At 55.8% G+C, this 21,667-nt stretch overlaps 2 protein-coding genes across 2 annotated transcripts in view; both read right to left on the reverse strand.

Moving 5' to 3' along the window:
• Positions 1-1,606: 1,606 nt before the first annotated feature.
• Positions 1,607-7,501, reverse strand: CDIPT (CDP-diacylglycerol--inositol 3-phosphatidyltransferase). Its single transcript, XM_069734997.1, has 6 exons — positions 7,334-7,501; positions 4,244-4,378; positions 3,990-4,143; positions 3,824-3,905; positions 3,668-3,749; positions 1,607-3,583 (listed from the first exon to the last, which is right to left on the reverse strand). Exons 1-6 carry the CDS (start codon positions 7,374-7,376, stop codon positions 3,414-3,416), a joined length of 666 nt encoding a protein of 221 aa, XP_069591098.1. The 5' UTR covers positions 7,377-7,501; the 3' UTR covers positions 1,607-3,413.
• A 9,101-nt stretch (positions 7,502-16,602) lies between these two features.
• Positions 16,603-21,667, reverse strand: part of TAOK2 (TAO kinase 2) — a 43,888-nt gene continuing 38,823 nt past the window's right edge. Inside the window, exons 19-20 of the mRNA XM_069734999.1 lie at positions 21,434-21,616; positions 16,603-17,834 (exon numbers count right to left, since the gene is read on the reverse strand). Of these exons, the coding sequence (XP_069591100.1) occupies positions 17,301-17,834; positions 21,434-21,616 (717 nt within the window). The 3' untranslated portion in view covers positions 16,603-17,300. The remainder of the gene's footprint in view (positions 17,835-21,433; positions 21,617-21,667) is intronic.

Below are 21,667 nucleotides of genomic sequence, written 5' to 3' on the forward strand. Positions count from 1 at the left end.
TCCGGGGGGGATATCTCCTGCCCTGTGGCTGGTATCTCCGGGGGGGATATCTCTCGCCCTGTGGCTGGTATCTCCGGGGGGATATCTCTCGCCCTGTGGCTGTTATCTCAGGGGGGATATCTCTCGCCCTGTGGCTGTTATCTCAGGGGGGATATCTCTCGCCCTGTGGCTGGTATCTCCGGGGGGATATCTCGCCCTGTAGCTGGTATCTCCGGGGGGGATATCTTATATCTTAGGCTGCATTCACACATTGTGGTCATTTTTTTTTGTTTGCAATAGCAATAAAACTGAATTATTTTTGAATGTTGAGACAAAAAAAAAGCAACTTAAGGGTATGTGCACACGTAGAAAGCTCCTCTGCGGATTTTTCCGCAGCGGATTTCATAAATCCGCAGTACAAAACTGCTGCAGTTTTTTCTGCGGATTTATCGCGGTTTCTATTGCAGATTCCGCCGCGGTTTTACATCTGCAGTTTTCGATTGGAGCAGGTGTAAAAACGCTGCGGATTCCGCACAAAGAATCGACGTGCTGCGGAATGTAAACCGCTGCGTTTCCGCGTGTTTTTTTCCACAGCATGTGCACTGCGGATTTAGTTTCCAATAGGTTTACATTGTACTGTAAACTCATGGGAAACCGCTGCGGTATCCGCAGCAAAATCCGCAGCGTGTGCACAGAGCCTGAAGGCAACATGTGAACGTGGCTGCACGGTCACCCCGATACGGTGTCACGTCATTTGATCGTTTTCTTTTTATTCTAGTCTCAAAAATCTTTATAAAAAAGAACTACAGGAGCCTGGGTGCCCGCCTGCCGCTGCACGTCCTGCTGGACCTGCCGTGGCGAGGTGTCGTTGACGCGGACGAGACGCTTTTACGCTCCACGTCGCCGTGTTCCATAATAAACGACGAACTCCTAAAGACGATCGTCAGGAAGGGAGCGAAGGAAGAGTTCTGGAAGGTCCTGAAGGAGTAAAATGTTTGTATTTTAAACCCTTTTGTTCAAAATTGAATTTTTTTTTGTGATTTTTCTACATTCTAGGAAACATATAAAGAAATAAATGTTACTATTCTATTTATATATATATATAAAAAAAGTGCAATTTTAACTACCACAAATGGCGGTGAAACGTCAGAAATATTTACAATGTTGTTCCATAAAAAAAAAAAAAAAAAATCTGATAAAATTCTCCCCATGAGCCTACAGCAGATGTATGACGTGTGGTGACCTCGTAAGAGAGGCCCCGCCCACTGATGACATCATCAGTTCTTCTATGACATAAGAGGGGGCGGGGCCTCTGCTGTACCTGCCGGCTGCACATAGAGGGGGACCTCAGAGCAGATCCCCCTGGGATGGAGGCCGCTTCTCCCTCTTCGCAGTCCTGGCCGTCACCTCCTTGTGCCCGGAGCTGGGAATAGACGGGTCATACAGGAAGGGGAGGCGTCCTGCGTCACAGTGAGCGGGGGCAGGTCAGAGCTTCTTCTCTGGTGCCCTCCTTGGGCTTTACCCCTCCAGAGTAAATCTGCTGTGGACGACATCTCCTCTGTTGGTTCTCGCTCCCCGGCGGTCTATCGGAAGGCGGCCGTTAGTCGCAGAGACCCCGATACACACGTGATATCAGAAATCTTTATTATAATGTACAGCGTGATTGGAGGAATGATACAGCGGGGGCAGGGAGACGGCGCGACGCTCGGCTACCGGAGACAACGGGATACAGAACTACCACAAGTACCCGGATACTACGCAGGGCGCCGGCTGTGTGCCGCTGAGCACCGACACTGCGCCGTGGAGATCCTCTGATCTGGTCCCATAAAATAATAGAGAATTAAAACCTCAGAATTATCACTGCGTACTACAAACGGCAGGAATGTCGCCATGACGGTGTACGGGTATCGCTCCACTTCTAAATCTCATGTGCTGCACTGAACGAGGTGCAGCCAGAGCTGCAATCACAATTCGGCCGGCACTGCGTCGTCAGCGCCTCTCGCAGAGCATGCTCGGCTGTAGTGCATTATGGGTAATAGTATTTTACATCGGGTACAGTACAATATTCATAGCTCATCGTGCATCGTGGGGCTTCAGCGTCTGTCAGTGCAGTCCTGATGATCACCAGCGGCAGAATTGTGAATGCAGCTCCGGATGGAACCACGTAAGTAGAGATGGAAAGTGAAATCTGCACTAAGCGCACAATGTCGTGACCGTGCAGGGGCTGAATAATTGCAATAAGAACCACCCCGGACGCCGGCATTTGAGGTCTGCAAAAGTGGACGCCGGACGAGGGGAAGCTTTCTACTCATCATAATATAAGTGAAGGAAAGGATTCAACATAGGATTTAAAAGCCTCGTCCGGGATCGGAGACATGTGGCGGGCTTCATCCCAAACCAGTGCGAATATTGCAATACCGGACACAATCCATGGATGGGGGGGGGGCGCTGTTTTTGGTACTTTTACTCCTGTGAACTAATGGCGTTTCCCTGAGACTTTCCTCTGCCTTCCCCCCAATAACCAGCGCTGACCCCAGACAGCACCCGCTGAGATTGCTCGCTGCTTGTCTCCTCTGCTACATATGGTATTCACATCTCCCTGTAAAGAGCTACTCAGTGAGGGGGCTGCGGTGGGGGCACACGAGGGACCGCGGTAGGGGCACACGAGGGACCACGGTGGGGGCACACGAGGGGCCGCGGCGAGGGAACACGAGGGACCGCGGTGGGGGCAAACGAGGGGCCGGGGCACACGAGGAGCCGCGGTGGGGGAACACAAGGGGCTGCTGTGGGAGCCACACGAGGGGCCGCGATGGGGGAACACACGAGGGGCCGCGATGGGGGAACACACGAGGGGCCGCGATGGGGGAACACACGAGGGGCCGCGATGGGGGAACACACGAGGGGCCGCGATGGGGGAACACACGAGGGGCCGCGATGGGGGAACACACGAGGGGCCGCGATGGGAGAACACACAAGGGGCCGCGGTGGGGGAACACACGAGGGGCTGTGGTATGAACACATGTGACAGCAGACTGGCTGCCTGTAAATGCCACCATTGCACACATACATCACTGCTCATGATCCCCGAGGGTGAGGAGCTGGCTCTGCGTGACAGGAGCAAGATAGGGGCAACGTCCAAACATTAAAAACAATTCAATGAAACAATATTTAAAGATACCAAATAAAAAATTACAATAAAAAAGGTTCAGAAAACTGAGGATCAGGAACAGCGGTCCATAAAATCCACGAGCAGCGCCCCCATAACACAGCAACGAGCAGCAGGATGGACTGTAATACCTGATGCCACCACCAGGCGGCGGTGGCTTTGGGGGGAGGTGGTAACCTGGGAATGAGGTCCCGGTGGGGGAGGGAGGTCTGTGCGGACGATATACGAGACCCAACACTCGGGTAATAAATTACTTCACTCCCGCGCCTTAATCCTTCAGCTTCTTCCTCGCCCGCTCGGCGCGGTCCAGGGCGGCCATGTTGCAGGACGCCGTCACCAGGTGCAGGAGGCTGATGAGAGATTTCACTAGAGACACCGGGCAGCAGAACGTGACGACGAGGCGGAAGAGGCCGACTCCCCCGAGGGGCCCCAGTGTGACTGTGAAAGGCAGGAGTACAGAGGATCACCCCAAATGTTATACCCCAGATACAGGGCTGCACAGAGACGGAGAACAGCGCCTACCTGCTGGCCCCTCGGAGAAGTGCAGCAGGTATAACATGCAGTAGAAGAGCTCATTCCCGGCACACATGAAGAACAGGACCGGCTGCGAGAAAAACAAGTTAGTAACCAACGATCAGCCACCAACACAGACCCCCGAAAACTCCCCAGTGCCCCTACCCGGGAGGTGTAGTACAGCCGCAGTACGGGGTTCCCCGACAGGTCGATGGTCTTGTGACTGTCGCTGCCCTTCAGGGTGGAGCTGGGGAGAACAAGAAGATGCAGATAAGACGGCAGACCAGTGTGTTCTCCAGCAGGGGGCGACACTGAGCACAGCACCGGATACCTGTGGAGATGCAGCCAGTGACTGGCGATGTCCAGGCTCATGCTCAGCTGGAACAGCAGCGTGTACGGCGGGTACAGCAGCGACAGGTTCACCAGCAGGCACATGGTAGCGCAGCGGTCAGTCAGCATGTCCAGCATGGCTCCAAACTTGGTGCCTGGGGAAAAGGAACATGTCGGATTTCTGCTCCTGTCTGTGATCTGCATCGTCAGCACTGAGAACTGATTACAGGTCAATAAGAGCAAACATGGCCGCACCTTGATTCAGAGCTCGAGCGGCGTGTCCATCAAAGGCGTCCAGGAGACCACTGAGCAGATAGAAGGTGGAGGCCACCAGGGGGGAGGTCGGCATGAAATAGAAAGCCACGAAGGCAAAAAGGATCCGGACATAACCTGCAGAAGGGCGAGAGCAGAGGGAACAGGGTGACACCACAAGAACCATCATGTCTCTACTCCAGAGCTGCACTCACTATTCTGCTGGTGCAGTCACTGTGTACATACATTACATTACTGATCCTGAGTTACATCCTGTATTATACTCCAGAGCTGCACTCACTATTCTGCTGGTGCAGTCACTGTGTACATACATTACTGATCCTGAGTTACCTCCTGTATTATACTCCAGAGCTGCACTCACTATTCTGCTGGTGCAGTCACTGTGTACATACATTACATTACTGATCCTGAGTTACATCCTGTATTATACTCCAGAGCTGCACTCACTATTCTGCTGGTGCAGTCACTGTGTCCATACATTACATTACTGATCCTGAGTTACATCCTGTATTATACCCCAGAGCTGCACTCACTATTCTGCTGGTGCAGTCACTGTGTACATACATTACATTACTGATCCTGAGTTACATCCTGTATTATACCCCAGAGCTGCACTCACTATTCTGCTGGTGCAGTCACTGTGTACATACATTACATTACTGATCCTGAGTTACATCCTGTATTATACTCCAGAGCTGCACTCACTATTCTGCTGGTGCAGTCACTGTGTACATACATTACATTACTGATCCTGAGTTACATCCTGTATTATACTCCAGAGCTGCACTCACTATTCTGCTGGTGCAGTCACTGTGTCCATACATTACATTACTGATCCTGAGTTACATCCTGTATTATACCCCAGAGCTGCACTCACTATTCTGCTGGTGCAGTCACTGTGTACATACATTACATTACTGATCCTGAGTTACATCCTGTATTATACCCCAGAGCTGTACTCACTATTCTGCTGGTGCAGTCACTGTGTCCATACATTACATTACTGATCCTGAGTTACATCCTGTATTATACTCCAGAGCTGCACTCACTATTCTACTGGTGCAGTCACTGTGTACATACATTACATTACTGATCCTGAGTTACATCCTGTATTATACCCCAGAGCTGTACTCACTATTCTGCTGGTGCAGTCACTGTGTCCATACATTACATTACTGATCCTGAGTTACATCCTGTATTATACTCCAGAGCTGCACTCACTATTCTACTGGTGCAGTCACTGTGTACATACATTACATTACTGATCCGGAGTTACCTCCTGTATTATACTCCAGAGCTGCACTCACTATTCTGCTGGTGCAGTCACTGTGTACATTACATTACATTACTGATCCTGAGTTACCTCCTGTATTATACTCCAGAGCTGCACTCACTATTCTGCTGGTGCAGTCACTGTGTACATACATTACATTACTGATCCTGAGTTACATCCTGTATTATACCCCAGAGCTGCACTCACTATTCTGCTGATGCAGTCACTGTGTACATACATAACATTACTGATTCTGAGTTACCTCCTGTATTATACCCCAGAGCTGCACTCACTATTCTGCTGGTGCTGTCACTGTGTACATACATTACATTACTGATCCTGAATTACATCCTGTATTATACTCCAGAGCTGCACTCACTATTCTGCTGGTGCAGTCACTGTGTCCATACATTACATTACTGATCCTGAATTACATCCTGTATTATACTCCAGAGCTGCACTCACTATTCTGCTGGTGCAGTCACTGTGTACATACATTACATTACTGATCCTGAGTTACATCCTGTATTATACCCCAGAGCTGCACTCACTATTCTGCTGGTGTAATCACTGTGTACATACATTACATTACTGATCCTGAGTTACATCCTGTATTATACTCCAGAGCTGCACTCACTATTCTGCTGGTGCAGTCACTGTGTACATACATTACATTACTGATCCTGAGTTACCTCCTGTATTATACTCCAGAGCTGCACTCACTATTCTGCTGGTGCAGTCACTGTGTACATACATTACATTACTGATCCTGAGTTACACCCTGCACTATACCCCAGAGCTGCACTCACTATTCTGCTGGTGCAGTCACTGTGTACACACATTACATTACTGATCCTGAGTTACCTCCTGTATTATACCCCAGAGCTGCACTCACTATTCTGCTGGTGCAGTCACTGTGTACATACATTACATTACTGATCCTGAGTTACATTCTGTATTATACCCCAGAGCTGCACTCACTATTCTGCTGGTGCAGTCACTGTGTACATACATTACATTACTGATCCTGAGTTACATCCTGTATTATACTCCAGAGCTGCACTCACTATTCTGCTGGTGCAGTCACTGTGTACATACATTACATTACTGATCCTGAGTTACATCCTGTATTATACCCCAGAGCTGCACTCACTATTCTGCTGGTGCAGTCACTGTGTACATACATTACATTACTGATCCTGAGTTACCTCCTGTATTATACTCCAGAGCTGCACTCACTATTCTGCTGGTGCAGTCACTGTGTACATACATTACATTACTGATCCTGAGTTACATCCTGTATTATACTCCAGAGCTGCACTCACTATTCTGCTGGTGCAGTCACTGTGTACATACATTACATTACTGATCCTGAGTTACATCCTGTATTATACTCCAGAGCTGCACTCACTATTCTGCTGGTGCAGTCACTGTGTACATACATTACTGATCCTGAGTTACATCCTGTATTATACTCCAGAGCTGCACTCACTATTCTGCTGGTGCAGTCACTGTGTACATACATTACATTACTGATCCTGAGTTACATCCTGTATTATACTCCAGAGCTGCACTCACTATTCTGCTGGTGCAGTCACTGTGTACATACATTACATTACTGATCCTGAGTTACATCCTGTATTATACCCCAGAGCTGCACTCACTATTCTGCTGGTGCAGTCACTGTGTACATTACTCCTGTATCTGCTGGGCTGATGCTTTTTCTCCCTCCCTATAACCCCTGCCCTGGCTCCCGGGAGACCCCGCACACGGCACAGCCGGTGATCTCCGCTTCTTACCGATCAGGTTGGGCACAAACAGGAAAATGTTCTCCTCAGACATCTTGTTCCGTGACGTCACCGGCAGGACTTCGGCACCCTGACAACCAAAACAGCACAAAAGAGCGCAGGAGATAGAGCGTCCTCAGGAGAACCATAGAGAGCTGGCAGCCAGGGTGGAGCGTTTCCTCTCACATGATAGAGAACGGGAGGCAGGAAAGAGCGTCTTGTGCTGCAGTATGACATAGACCTATAGATACAGCAGCGTCACCTGGTGGAGGGAAGCGGCGCTACACGAGCCATGCTGCAGGATCTGGGGCTGAGGCTTTCCCTCCTGGTTATGGCGGCGGCTCTTTCTTCGCTGTCAGTCACCAGATGATGGATGAGGAGAAACTCCACATTTATCTTCAATATTGGAATTCTTTCAGGTTTTGAGGATTTCCCCCTTTAAGGTGTCCGGTAACGAGCGCTAAGAAGGCGGCTACGGACTGTGGCTCCTTCCATTCTGTGCTAATCCAGTGAGGACGGCGGCGACACATTTGTGGAGGCCTGGATGAGCGTCGTCCGTGGGGGCCGGGGGCTCATATTAGGGTGAAGGACTGTCGCCTCGGGGTCCGGTCCTCCATCAGCTCCCAGTACTGACCCTCTACAGAGATACGGCCCACCGGGGCCAGCGCTCCACAAGCTGACGGGGGACCGGTCACTGAGCGCATGGCGGCAAATCCTGCCCACGCCCATTTGTCATTCCTTTCTCCGCTGGCAGGAGGAGTTGTCAGAGGGGCGGTGGCAGTGAGGGAAAATCAGCGACGCCCAAGACTGTAGGGCGTGGACCAAAAACCAGGACTGTCAGCCGTATCTGGGGGCCGTCCTCTGTATCCGGGGGCCATTTTCTGTATCCGGGGGCCATTTTCTGTATCCGGGGGTTGTCCTCTGTATCCGGGGGCCATTTTCTGTATCCGGGGGTTGTCCTCTGTATCCGGGGGCCATTTTCTGTATCCGGGGGTTGTCCTCTGTATCCGGGGGCCGTCCTCTGTATCCTGGGGCCGTCCTCTGTATCCGGGGGCCGTCCTCTGTATTCGGGGGCCATCCTCTGTATCTGGGGGCCGTCCTCTGTATCCGGGGGCCGTCCTCTGTATCCGGGGGCCGTCCTCTGTATCCGGGGGCCGTCCTCTGTATCTGGGGGCCGTCCTCTGTATCCGGGGGCCATTTTCTGTATCCGGGGGTTGTCCTCTGTATCCGGGGGCCGTCCTCTGTATCTGGGGGCCGTCCTCTGTATCCGGGGGCCGTCCTCTGTATTCGGGGGCCATCCTCTGTATCCGGGGGCCGTCCTCTGTATCCGGGGGCCGTCCTCTGTATCTGGGGGCCGTCCTCTGTATCCGGGGGCCGTCCTCTGTATCCGGGGGCCGTCCTCTGTATCCGGGGGCCGTCCTCTGTATCCGGGGGCCGTCCTCTGTATCTGGGGGCCGTCCTCTGTATCCGGGGGCCGTCCTCTGTATCCGGGGGCCGTCCTCTGTATCTGGGGGCCGTCCTCTGTATCCGGGGGCCGTCCTCTGTATCCGGGGGCCGTCCTCTGTATCCGGGGGCCGTCCTCTGTATCTGGGGGCCGTCCTCTGTATCTGGGGGCCGTCCTCTGTATCTGGGGGCCGTCCTCTGTATCTGGGGGCCGTCCTCTGTATCCGGGGGCCGTCCTCTGTATCCGGGGGCCGTCCTCTGTATCCGGGGGCCGTCCTCTGTATCCGGGGGCCGTCCTCTGTATCCGGGGGCCGTCCTCTGTATCCGGGGGCCGTCCTCTGTATCCGGGGGCCGTCCTCTGTATCCGGGGGCCGTCCTCTGTATCCGGGGGCCGTCCTCTGTATCCGGGGGCCGTCCTCTGTATCTGGGGGCCGTCCTCTGTATCCGGGGGCCGTCCTCTGTATCCGGGGGCCGTCCTCTGTATCCGGGGGCCGTCCTCTGTATCTGGGGGCCGTCCTCTGTATCCGGGGGCCATTTTCTGTATCCGGGGGTTGTCCTCTGTATCCGGGGGCCATTTTCTGTATCCGGGGGTTGTCCTCTGTATCCGGGGGCCATTTTCTGTATCCGGGGGTTGTCCTCTGTATCCGGGGGCCATTTTCTGTATCCGGGGGTTGTCCTCTGTATCCGGGGGCCGTCCTCTGTATCCGGGGGCCGTCCTCTGTATCTGGGGGCCGTCCTCTGTATCTGGGGGCCGTCCTCTGTATCTGGGGGCCGTCCTCTGTATCCTGGGGCCGTCCTCTGTATCTGGGGGCCGTCCGCTGTATCTGGGGGCCGTCCGCTGTATCTGGGGGCCGTCCGCTGTATCCGGGGGCCGTCCGCTGTATCTGGGGACTGTTCGCTGTATCGGGGGGACTGTCCGCTGTATCTGGGAGGCGTCTGCTGTATCCGGGGGGCTGTCCGCTGTATCCGGGGGCTGTCCGCTGTATCCGGGGGCCGACCACTGTAACCTGGGACTGTTCGCTGTATCGGGGGGCCGTCCACTGTATGCTGGGGACTGTCCGCTGTATCCGGGGGCCGACCGCTGTAACCTGGGACTGTTCGCTGTATCGGGGGGCCGTCCACTGTATGCTGGGGACTGTTCGCTGTATCGGGGGGCCGTCCACTGTATGCGGGGGCCGTCCGCTATATCCGGGGGCCGTCCGCTATATCCGGGGGCCGTCCACTGTACCCGGGGGGCCGTCCGCTGTATGCGGGGGAGGGGGCGTCCGCTGTATCCGAGGGCCGTCCACTGTATCCAGGACAGTTGGGACTAGAGATGAGCGGATGGATTCCCGGGTCTCTGGTCCAGGTCAGTGCTATCTGGTCGCTGGACTGGAGGCCGTGAATCTCTCACCTTCCGGCGGCCCCATCGCGGTTTTTGCCCCCCATGATCGGAGCGACGTCATCTGTGCGTCCGGCTCCTCTCTAGTTGTGGATTATTTGTTCTTCATTCACGGTCGGAGCCGCCAGAACTTTCTCGCCTTTATGTAGCGTCACTATACGACATCCGGCTTTGTGTCTGTACGGCCGTGTTCACACGGTGCAGAAATCCTGTGTTTTTTGTGCCAAACTACATAAGAACAATCGTCTCTGATTATTCCTGCATTTTTAGGTCTTCTCCCCCGTATTTGATGCGTTTTTGGTGCAGACGTGAAGTCGCGTTTTTATTGTGTTTTTTATAGTACAGAAAAGCTTTGATTCTTAATAAAGTATCTGCAGTTTTTTTTAGGCTTCACATAGAAGACCAGAGAGAAAACAAAGCACCAAAACTGCAGAGTTCAGCAACATCTTTAGACCACAGGGGGCGCCGTCCTCATGAAATCGCATCCACTTTGCTTGGACAATTAATCGCAGCAGAATTTGAAGAAAAAAAAAAGCAGCAGAAAATAAGCAGCATTTCCCCTACATGTGAACATGGACTTAATGTCCAGGCAAAGTTGATTTGATTCCATGATATTGCCGCTCTCTGTGGTCTAAAGACGTGAGGTGTAAAACTGAAGTGTATAGGGTTATCCTCACCAGACAGACAAGGGAAGACAAACGGGGATAAAGGAAAACTACAATCATACAATACGCTGACCAAACAACTGAGGAATAGGTGGGTGAAAAAAAGCAAGTCAGAAAAAGATTAGGAGGAATCACACAGACCAAATCCAAGCAGAAACCTCCTGATACGACTCCATTCGCCTGCTACAAACTCTAACGACTCCCAACCAGGCAGTAAGAACTATCACCGGCAAGGTCAGAAGCAAGAAGGAGGGTTCTTATACCTACGGGGAGCAAGGAGCTCAGAACTGCTGATACCACCCAAGACAGATCTCCAGGAGTCCAACTAAGCGGCTTAACCCTTCCTGCGCCAGAGCCAAGAAAGCCACAACTGCTAATAGAATGGCGTCACCGTCTTCACTAGGGCAGGTGTATGTGTCGCCCGACGCTGCGATCGTCTGACCCCACTCTGTCGAGGTGTCGTATTTTTTTTTTTTAATGCAGCTTTCAATTAATTAATCAATTAGTTTAGCTGCATCACAGTCTGAAATGAACCTTGCATCAGTCTGAGGTTAATGCCCTGTCCCCCATGCTTTACACTTCAGCAATAATAGTGCATGAAGATAAGAGCCAGGACACAATGAGTTCGATAACACGAGTGCATTCTTCTTCTCGTCCACTAGATGTCGCCGTGGTACTACACATCATTACTGCACACTGGCCCCAGGGGGCATTTATCCCTGATATTGGGGGCCCTGCTAGAGATTCTGCATCAGGGCCCAGGCACTTCGCCTTTCACCACCAAATATCACAGATACATTGTAACGAGTCCCTCAGCTGTTTGAGCAGAACTAGTTTTTTGGCTTCCTTTCCGCTCCCACCACCTTCATTCACAGCTGATAACAGAAGGAGTAAAACTTAACACCCCCCGACTCCTGTGGACCAATCCAAGATCACATAGGGATGATCCGATTTATGAACTTTAAAAAACTGACCGTCACATCCAAACATAGACTAAGTGTGAACAGGTGCTGAATAGTGATGAGCGAATATACTCGTTACTCGAGATTTCTCGAGCACACTCGGGGGTCCTCCGAGTATTTTTAGTGCTCAGAGATTTAGTTTTTATTGCCGCAGCTGAATGATTTAGAGCTATTAGCCAACATAAGTACATGTAGGGGTTGCCTGGTTGTTAGGGAATCCCCACATGTACTTATGCTGGCTAAGAGATGTAAAACATTCAGCTGCGGCGATGAAAACTAAATCTCTGAGCACTAAAAAATACTCAGAGGACCCCCGAGCATGCTGGAGAAATCTCGAGTAACGAGTATATTCGCTCATCAGTAGTGCTGAACCTAGTCACCAACTCATATACTCAAACAAAAAGGCAGCGCACTGTAGCGCCACAACCTGCAAACATGAAATGTGAAAATTGAATTGCATCACTGCACTAGAAATATGAAAACTTCAGAAAGTTTAGTGCATAAATTGTCCAATTCATGTGTCCCTGGTAGCCACGATAAGACACTTCTCGCTTACAAGGACCTAGCAATGCCTTTCCTCACTTAGAATAAAGTCTTCACCAATAAGGTGAGCACCGGCGGGTGCAGCTGGCTCGGCTACCGTTGAGGTGAGCACCGGCGGGTGCAGCTGGCTCTGCTACCGTTGAGGTGAGCACCGGCGGGTGCAGCTGGCTCGGCTACCGTTGAGGTGAGCACCGGCGGGTGCAGCTGGCTCTGCTACCGGTGAGGTGAGCACCGGCGGGTGCAGCTGGCTCGGCTACCGTTGAGGTGAGCACCGGCGGGTGCAGCTGGCTCTGCTACCGTTGAGGTGAGCACCGGCGGGTGCAGCTGGCTCGGCTACCGTTGAGGTGAGCACCGGCGGGTGCAGCTGGCTCGGCTACCGTTGAGGTGAGCACCGGCGGGTGCAGCTGGCTCGGCTACCGTTGAGGTGAGCACCGGCGGGTGCAGCTGGCTCGGCTACCATTGAGGTGAGCAGCGGCAGGTGCAGCTGGCTCGGCTACCGTTGAGGTGAGCACCGGCGGGTGCAGCTGGCTCGGCTACCATTGAGGTGAGCACCGTCGCGTGCAGCTGGCTCGGCTACCGTTGAAGGAAGCACTGGAGGGTGCACCAGACGGAGATGCAAGTACAGGGACCTGAGAACTGACAAGTGTGTTAGGAACAAACTCACAACATTGCACAGGCACCTCCATCTTGGAGGAGGCGGTTTAAATAGTAAGAGACCTCCAGCTATTGGCTGAGGACACTGTAGAGGAGCGCACGCAGCCCCATTGAGAAAGAGGAAGTGTGCGCGCCCTAAGCACAGTGCCTGGAGACCTGCTAGGAGTGCGTGCAGCCCGGGCAGCAGCAGACCTGGAAGGAGCAGGACGGGAGCCTCGGCGGTGAGTACACTGATGTCTGCAGGGAGAGAGGGGCTGCAGGCAGAGATGAGGATTTCCGGATAAATCCCTTAGAGAGGCCCGGGACGGGGTAGATCCAACGTCGGGGAGGTGAAGTACCTGGCAGGAAATCAATCGGGCAGACATACGGCCTATGAGGTGGCAAGGTCTCCGCCTCCTTTTTGTCGAAGACGTCCGCATACATCTAATATGCCCCGGGCAGGCCAGGCAAATTAGCAGAAGTAGGAGACCAGTCAGGACGAACGGGAGCAAGGCACATTTCGTGACATCCTGAGCCCCAACGGAGTAGTTCTCCAGACCTCCAGTCCAGAACAGGTTTGTGATTTTGCAGCCATGGGAGACCTAAAAGTAAAGGATAAGAGAGACCAGACAGCACGTGAAGAGAAGTCCTCTTCGAATGCAGCATCCTCACCTGAAGATCCATGGCTCCATGATGAACTGGATGGTCTCGCGAAGAGGCTTTCCATCCACTGAGGAAATCGCCAATGGATCCGGAAAAAGTAAGACTGGAATCTTATACCACTCGACCACAGCCTGTTGAACAAGGTTATCCTCAGAACCAGAGTCCAGGTTGGACAATTCAACAAAAGACCCTTTGCTGCAGGAGACAGATACAGTCAAGGTCAACGATGGAGAGGTAGAAGTCTTGCCCAGGGTAGCCTCTCCAACCGACCATAGGCACTGGCGCTTCCCGGTCTCTCGGGACAGGACCGAATAAGGTATTCGGAGCTGCCGCAGTAGAAGCATGTCCCTTTGGCCCGAAAAACCTCTTGGCGGCGCTTGGATAGCTTCAACCGGTCAATCTGCATAGGTTCAAGGGAAGAAGTTGCAGCAGGAACTTGCTTAATGATCCATCATTGGAAGGTGGGAGCCAGGCGTACCGATCTTCCCTCGCGGTTCACCCCTTTGGTCCGTTCCTGGAACCTAATGTCATTTCTGTTTGCGAGAGACACCAGGTCATCCAGAGAGGTGGGTATCTCCCAGCCTTCCAGTTCGTCCTTGATTCGCCCAGAGAGACCTTCCCAGAAGGTTGCCACCAAAGCCTCATTGTTTCAAGTGAGTTCTGGAGACAAGGTACGGAAACGGACCGCATACTGGCCCATGGAGAGGTTACCTTGGCATAACCGGAGCAGGAAAGCGACTGCAGAAGAAACGCGACCGAGCTCGTCGAAGACCTTACGAAAGGCTTCCAAGAAGGACTGTAAGTTCGACACTAACGGATCCCCTCTTTCCCACAGAAGATTGAGCCATGCTAGTGCCTCACCAGATAGATGTGACATGATGTAGGCCAATTTGGCTCAGTCCGAGGTGAACTGATGAGCCAGGAGTTAGAAGGGCAGCGTGCACTGGTTACTGAACGCCCCCGACACAGGGTGGGATCTCCGCCAAAGCGTTAGGGAGTCGACAGACGAGGTCCGGAATCTGGTGCATAACTGGCTGCCTGGTAGGTCACCGTGGTGGTAACTGCCACCTGAGATGGTGTGGAAGTGGCAGGTACTGCCAGCGTATCAAGATGGGTATTCACAGACTGTAGATAGGAAAGAATCTTGTCCTGCTGATCCTTTTAGCAGGAGACCTGGTATAGGTCCGAGATGGAAGATGCCTGGGAGCCAACGGATTCCATGGCCTGTGCAAACTGTAACGGGCTGGGTGGTGGAACCACTGTGCCAAAGCCCAAGGAAGACCTGAAGGGGCATCACTAGGAGCCTCCCCAATCCGACCACGGAGACACAGCAGCTAACGACACCACAGTCCGTGGAGACGAGGGAGGTGATCCAGGTGCTACTTCAGGACTGACCTTGGGTAGATGGCAGCTGACTCCTAGGAGCAGATAGCTGGAATGGCCCGGGGGAATGTCCAACAGATGCAGGCAGGGAAGATGGTGCAGACAGGACAGTCTGACAGGGAGATGAGCACTGGTGGGTGCAGCAGACTGAGATGCAAGGACTGGGACCGGAGGACTGGTAAGTGTGTTAGGAACAAACAACATTGTACAGGCACCTCCATCTTGGAGGAGGCGGTTTAAATGGTAAGAGACCTCCAGGAACACACGGACACGCTCTAGGCACAGTGCCTGGAGACCTGCTAGGAGTGTGTGCACCCCGAGCAGCAGCAGACCTGGAAGGAGCAGGACGGGAGCCTCGGCAGTGAGTACACTGATGTCTCTGCAGGGAGACCACAACCCCAGCATGTCATTCGGCATGTGAGTTAGAGAAGACCCCACAGAAACGCACACAGACCACTGCCCCGACAGCAGCTGCCATGTACATGGTGCAAAAGGATGCAGGGAGCTCCCCCTTGTGGTGGCTGCAGACAGGATCTTATCATGTATCTGTATACAGGGAGCTCCCCCTAGTGGTGGCTGCAGACAGGATCATATCATGTATCTCTGTATACAGGGAGCTCCCCCTTGTGGTGGCTGCAGACAGGATCTTATCATGTATCTCTGTATACAGGGAGCTCCCCCTAGTGGTGGCTGCAGGCAGGATCTTATTATGTATCTCTGTATACAGGGCGCTCCCCCTAGTGGTGGCTGCAGACAGGATCTTATCATGTATCTCTGTATACAGGGAGCTCCCCCTATTGGTGGCTGCAGACAGGATCTTATCATGTATCTCTGTATACAGGGAGCTCCCCCTAGTGGTGGCTGCAGACAGGATCTTATCATGTATCTCTGTATACAGGGAGCTCCCCCTAGTGGTGGCTGCAGACAGGATCATATCATGTATCTCTGTATACAGGGAGCTCCCCCTTGTGGTGGCTGCAGACAGGATCTTATCATGTATCTCTGTATACAGGGCGCTCCCCCTAGTGGTGGCTGCAGACAGGATCTTATCATGTATCTCTGTATACAGGGAGCTCCCCCTAGTGGTGGCTGCAGACAGGATCTTATCATGTATCTCTGTATACAGGGAGCTCCCCCTAGTGGTGGCTGCAGACAGAATCTTATCATGTATCTCTGTATACAGGGAGCTCCCCCTAGTGGTGGCTGCAGACAGGATCTTATCATGTATCTCTGTATACAGGGAGCTCCCCCTAGTGGTGACTGCAGACAGGATCTTATCATGTATCTCTGTATACAGGGAGCTCCCCCTAGTGGTGGCTGCAGACAGGATCTTATCATGTATCTCTGTATACAGGGAGCTCCCCCTAGTGGTGGCTGCAGACAGGATCTTATCATGTATCTCTGTATACAGGGAGCTCCCCCTAGTGGTGGCTGCAGACAGGATATTATCATGTATCTCTGTGTACAGGGAGCTCCCCCTAGTGGTGGCTGCAGACAGGATCTTATGTATCTCTGTATACAGGGCGCTCCCCCTAGTGGTGGCTGCAGACAGGACAGGATGTTACGTTTTTGGCTCCCCCCCTCCCCTCCACATGACACGGACACCAGTTTCCATTCCAGTTTAATACTTTAATATCCATGTAATGTAAAGTCTCTGCAGTTTCCTGAAATGCCCGCGCTCCGCAGGCCGATCCTGCTTCATTTTCACCTCCGAAATAAAATAAATGGAAAAAAAATAAAAGTACAGAAACTGAGGCCTCGAGGGTCTAGACGCCCTGGAGGGATATTGAGTTTTTTTTTTTATTTAATACATTCCTTAATAGCTTGTCTTTTTTTTTTTAAAGTTTTTTTTATATTTTTTTTTTCTATTAAAAAAAAAAAAAATAATAATAATTTGCAGGCATCCGATCTCTCGCACGCTCACGGTACACACAGACGCACAACCGCCCGTCAGGACACCCAGTGACAACATCAGTAAAATGATACAGCGACCGAACCGATAATAAAAGGGACTAAAAAATCATAATCAGAGGCATTTACCCAGTAAAGTGCTAGAAAAACAAGCAGTGATTGATCTTCTACCACAGACGGGGGGAAATACGGGGGCAGCGGACCGACAGAAGAGGAACCATTAATTAGGGCAGGTGGGGCGGGGGGCTATGTACAGAGGGAGGGGCCGTCTGATAGCGCAGGAACGGAACCAAAGCCAAGAACCAAAGAAAGAGGGCGAGAGCCGCTGCCATATTGTCATCATCACAGGGGAGGGGGCTCCTGCCGCCAGCGAGGGGCTACGGTGGGCGCTGGGCTCAGGAGTACGACAGGTGGGAGCCATTGGAGAGCTGAGAGGTGACACTAGTGCTTCGGCTCAGCCCGGCCTCGGATGGTCCTCCCGGGGCCCCTCTCCGCAGAGGTTGGGGGCTGTTACGCAGGAGGAGGAGGCCGGCCCGGCCGCTGGAGGAGGACGGTGAGGCAGAGGAAGAAGAGGAGGAGGAGGAAGAAGGCATGACGGACGATGAGGAGCCTGGAGGGTGCAGACCCCATGATGAAGAGGGAGGGGCGAGTAGTGTCGGTTGGCGCCACAGCTGCGGAGCTCCAGTATTCTGCACGCCGTGACTCCAGTGCGAGCCGCTGCGAGGAACCGGGCGGGAGGGCCAGCCGGGAGGGGGCGCCGGGTAGCCCTGATTAAACGCCTCCGCAGGGATCCCAGTCAGTGCCATGTTGCTGAATCCTAGGCGCATGCTCTCCGAGTCGAAGGCTTCGATCTCACGGGCCTGACGTTCCAGGAGGCTGCGGATCCGCTCCGAGCGTTCACTCTGCAGAGCCAGCATCTCCTCCTCTATCTGCGGGAACAGAGAGCACGTCAGAGACCATCCCCCGACAAAGCACAGGGCCGCCCAGGCCCCTAATCCGCCCAGGCCCCTAATCCACCCAGTCCCTTAATCCTGCCCGCCACAGAGCCGCCCAGGCCCCTAATTAATACGCTCCAGCACAGAGCCGCCCAGGCCCCTAATCCACCCAGTCCCTTAATCCTCCCCGCCACAGAGTCGCCCAGGCCCCTAATCCACCCAGTCCCTTAATCCTCCCCGCTGCAGAGCCCCCCAGGCCCCTAATCCACCCAGGCCCCTAATCCTCCCTGCCGCAGAGCCGCCCAGGCCCCTAATCCACCCAGTCCCTTAATCCTCCCCGCTGCAGAGCCGCCCAGGCCCCTAATCCACCCAGGCCCTTAATCCACCCAGTCCCTTAATCCTCCCCGCTGCAGAGCCGCCCAGGCCCCTAATCCACCCAGGCCCCTAATCCACCCAGTCCCTTAATCCTCCCCGCTGCAGAGCCGCCCAGGCCCCTAATCCACCCAGTCCCTTAATCCTCCCCGCTGCAGAGCCGCCCAGGCCCCTAATTAATCCGCTCCAGCACAGAGCCGCCTAGGTCCCTAATCCACCCAGTCCCTTAATCCTGCCCGCTACAGAGCCAGCCAGGCCCCTAATTAATCCACTCCGCCACAGAGCTGCCCAGGCCCCTAATCCACCCAGTCCCTTAATCCTCCCCGCCACAGAGCCACCCAGGACTCTAATCTGTCCCGCTGCAGAGCTGCCCGGCACCTCACCTGGCTCACCAGAGTCGCCCGGCTCCTGACCTGCCCAGGTCCCAAACCTGCCACGCCGCAGAGCCACCTCGCCCACTACAGAGCCGTCCAGCCCCCAAATCCGCCAAGCCGCAGAGCCCTTTCATCATGGATTTTTATCATGGGAGGGGGAGCGATTAATATCTAGGTGCCAGTGTCTCCCCCCCTATCTGGGGCTGCCGCTCTTCTCAGGCTGCCCCTTCCCCCCTGTATCCGGGGACGCCCCCTCACCCTCTGCTCCAGCAGTGCCCACCTCCCCTGTATCCGGGGTGCCCCCTCGGCCTCCTCACCCTCTGCTCCAGCAGTCCCCCCCCCCCCCCTCTGCCTCCTCACCCTCTGCTCCAGCAGTCCCCCCTCCTCGGCCTCCTCACCCTCTGCTCCAGCAATCCCCCCTCCTCGGCCTCCTCACCCTCTGCTCCAGCAATCCCCCCTCCTCGGCCTCCTCACCCTCTGCTCCAGCAATCCCCCCTCCTCGGCCTCCTCACCCTCTGCTCCAGCAGTCCCCCCCCCCTCGGCCTCCTCACCCTCTGTTCCAGCAATCCTCCCTCCTCACCCTCTGCTGCAGCAGTCCCCCTCCTCACCCTCTGCTCCAGCAGTCCCCCCTCCTCGGCCTCCTCACCCTCTGCTCCAGCAGTCCCCCCCCCCCCCCCTCGGCCTCCTCACCCTCTGCTCCAGCAGTCCCCCTCCTCGGCCTCCTCACCCTCTGCTCCAGCAGTCCCCCTCCTCGGCCTCCTCACCCTCTGCTCCAGCAGTCCCCCCCCCTTGGCCTCCTCACCCTCTGCTCCAGCAGTCCCCCCCCTTCGGCCTCCTCACCCTCTGCTCCAGCAGTCCCCCTCCTCGGCCTCCTCACCCTCTGCTCCAGCAGTCCCCCTCCTCGGCCTCCTCACCCTCTGCTCCAGCAGTCCCCCTCCTCACCCTCTGCTCCAGCAGTCCCCCTCCTCGGCCTCCTCACCCTCTGCTCCAGCAGTCCCCCTCCTCGGCCTCCTCACCCTCTGCTCCAGCAGTCCCCCCCCTTGGCCTCCTCACCCTCTGCTCCAGCAGTCCCCCCCCCTTGGCCTCCTCACCCTCTGCTCCAGCAGTCCCCCCCCCTCGGCCTCCTCACCCTCTGCTCCAGCAGTCCCCCCCTCCTCGGCCTCCTCACCCTCTGCTCCAGCAGTACCCCCCCCCTCGGCCTCCTCACCCTCTGCTCCAGCAGTCCCCCCACCCCTCCTCACCCTCTGCTCCAGCAGTCCCCCCCCCCCTCCTCACCCTCTGCTCCAGCAGTCCCCCTCCTCGGCCTCCTCACCCTCTGCTCCAGCAGTCCCCCCCCTCCTCACCCTCTGCTCCAGCAGTCCCCCCCCCCCTCCTCACCCTCTGCTCCAGCAGTCCCCCCCCCTCCTCCCCCTCTGCTCCAGCAGTCCCCCCCCCCTCGGCCTCCTCCCCCTCTGCTCCAGCAGTCCCCCCCCCTCTGCTCCAGCAGTCCCCCCCCCTCGGCCTCCTCCCCCTCTGCTCCAGCAGCCCCCCCCCCTCCTCACCCTCTGCTCCAGCAGTCCCCCCCCCCCCTCGGCCTCCTCACCCTCTGCTCCAGCAGTCCCCCCCCCCCCCTCGGCCTCCTCACCCTCTGCTCCAGCAGTCCCTCCCCTCGGCCTCCTCACCCTCTGCTCCAGCAGTACCCCCCCTCGGCCTCCTCCCCCTCTGCTCCAGCAGTCCCCCCCCCCCCCCCTCTGCTCCAGCAGTCCCCCCCCCTCGGCCTCCTCCCCCTCTGCTCCAGCAGTCCCCCCCCCCTCCTCACCCTCTGCTCCAGCAGTCCCCCCCCCCCCTCTGCCTCCTCACCCTCTGCTCCAGCAGTCCCCCCCCCCCTCGGCCTCCTCACCCTCTGCTCCAGCAGTACCCCCCCTCGGCCTCCTCACCCTCTGCTCCAGCAGTCCCTCCCCTCGGCCTCCTCCCCCTCTGCTCCAGCAGTCCCCCCCCCCCTCCTCACCCTCTGCTCCAGCAGTCCCCCCCCCCCTCGGCCTCCTCACCCCCTGCTCCAGCAGTCCCCCCCCCTCGGCCTCCTCCCCCTCTGCTCCAGCAGTCCCCCCCCCCTCCTCACCCTCTGCTCCAGCAGTACCCCCCCTCGGCCTCCTCACCCTCTGCTCCAGCAGTCCCCCCCCCTCGGCCTCCTCCCCCTCTGCTCCAGCAGTCCCCCCCCCCTCCTCACCCTCTGCTCCAGCAGTCCCCCCCCCCCTCGGCCTCCTCCCCCTCTGCTCCAGCAGTCCCTCCCCTCGGCCTCCTCACCCTCTGCTCCAGCAGTACCCCCCCGCGGCCTCCTCACCCTCTGCTCCAGCAGTCCCCCCCCCTCGGCCTCCTCCCCCTCTGCTCCAGCAGTCCCCCCCCCCCTCCTCACCCTCTGCTCCAGCAGTCCCCCCCCCCCTCGGCCTCCTCACCCTCTGCTCCAGCAGTCCCCCCCCCCTCGGCCTCCTCACCCTCTGCTCCAGCAGTCCCTCCCCTCGGCCTCCTCACCCTCTGCTCCAGCAGTACCCCCCCGCGGCCTCCTCACCCTCTGCTCCAGCAGTCCCTCCCCTCGGCCTCCTCACCCTCTGCTCCAGCAGTACCCCGCCTCGGCCTCCTCACCCTCTGCTCCAGCAGTACCCCCCCCCCCTCGGCCTCCTCACCCTCTGCTCCAGCAGTCCCCCCCTCCTCCTCACCCTCTGCTCCAGCAGTCCCCCCCCCCTCCGCCTCCTCACCCTCTGCTCCAGCAGTCCCTCCCCTCGGCCTCCTCACCCTCTGCTCCAGCAGTACCCCCCCTCGGCCTCCTCACCCTCTGCTCCAGCAGTCCCCCCCCCCCCTCGGCCTCCTCACCCTCTGCTCCAGCAGGGCCCGGCGGATGGACACGCGCTGCTCCAGCTCCTTGATCTCGCGCTCGTGCTGCGCCTCGGTGTGGATCTTGATCTTGCTCTGGTAGGCGTTGAGCAGCTCCAGCTCCTTCTGCAGTTGGATCCGCAGCTCCTGATACTCCGACTCCTGGGTCTCATCCAACCGGAGCTGCAGGTACAAGAGAGGGGACAACATGAAGGAAGGGGCGGCGGCCGGAGC

Source organism: Ranitomeya imitator, chromosome 7 (genome assembly GCF_032444005.1).
Source record: "Ranitomeya imitator isolate aRanImi1 chromosome 7, aRanImi1.pri, whole genome shotgun sequence".
NCBI classification, from domain to species: domain Eukaryota; kingdom Metazoa; phylum Chordata; class Amphibia; order Anura; family Dendrobatidae; genus Ranitomeya; species Ranitomeya imitator.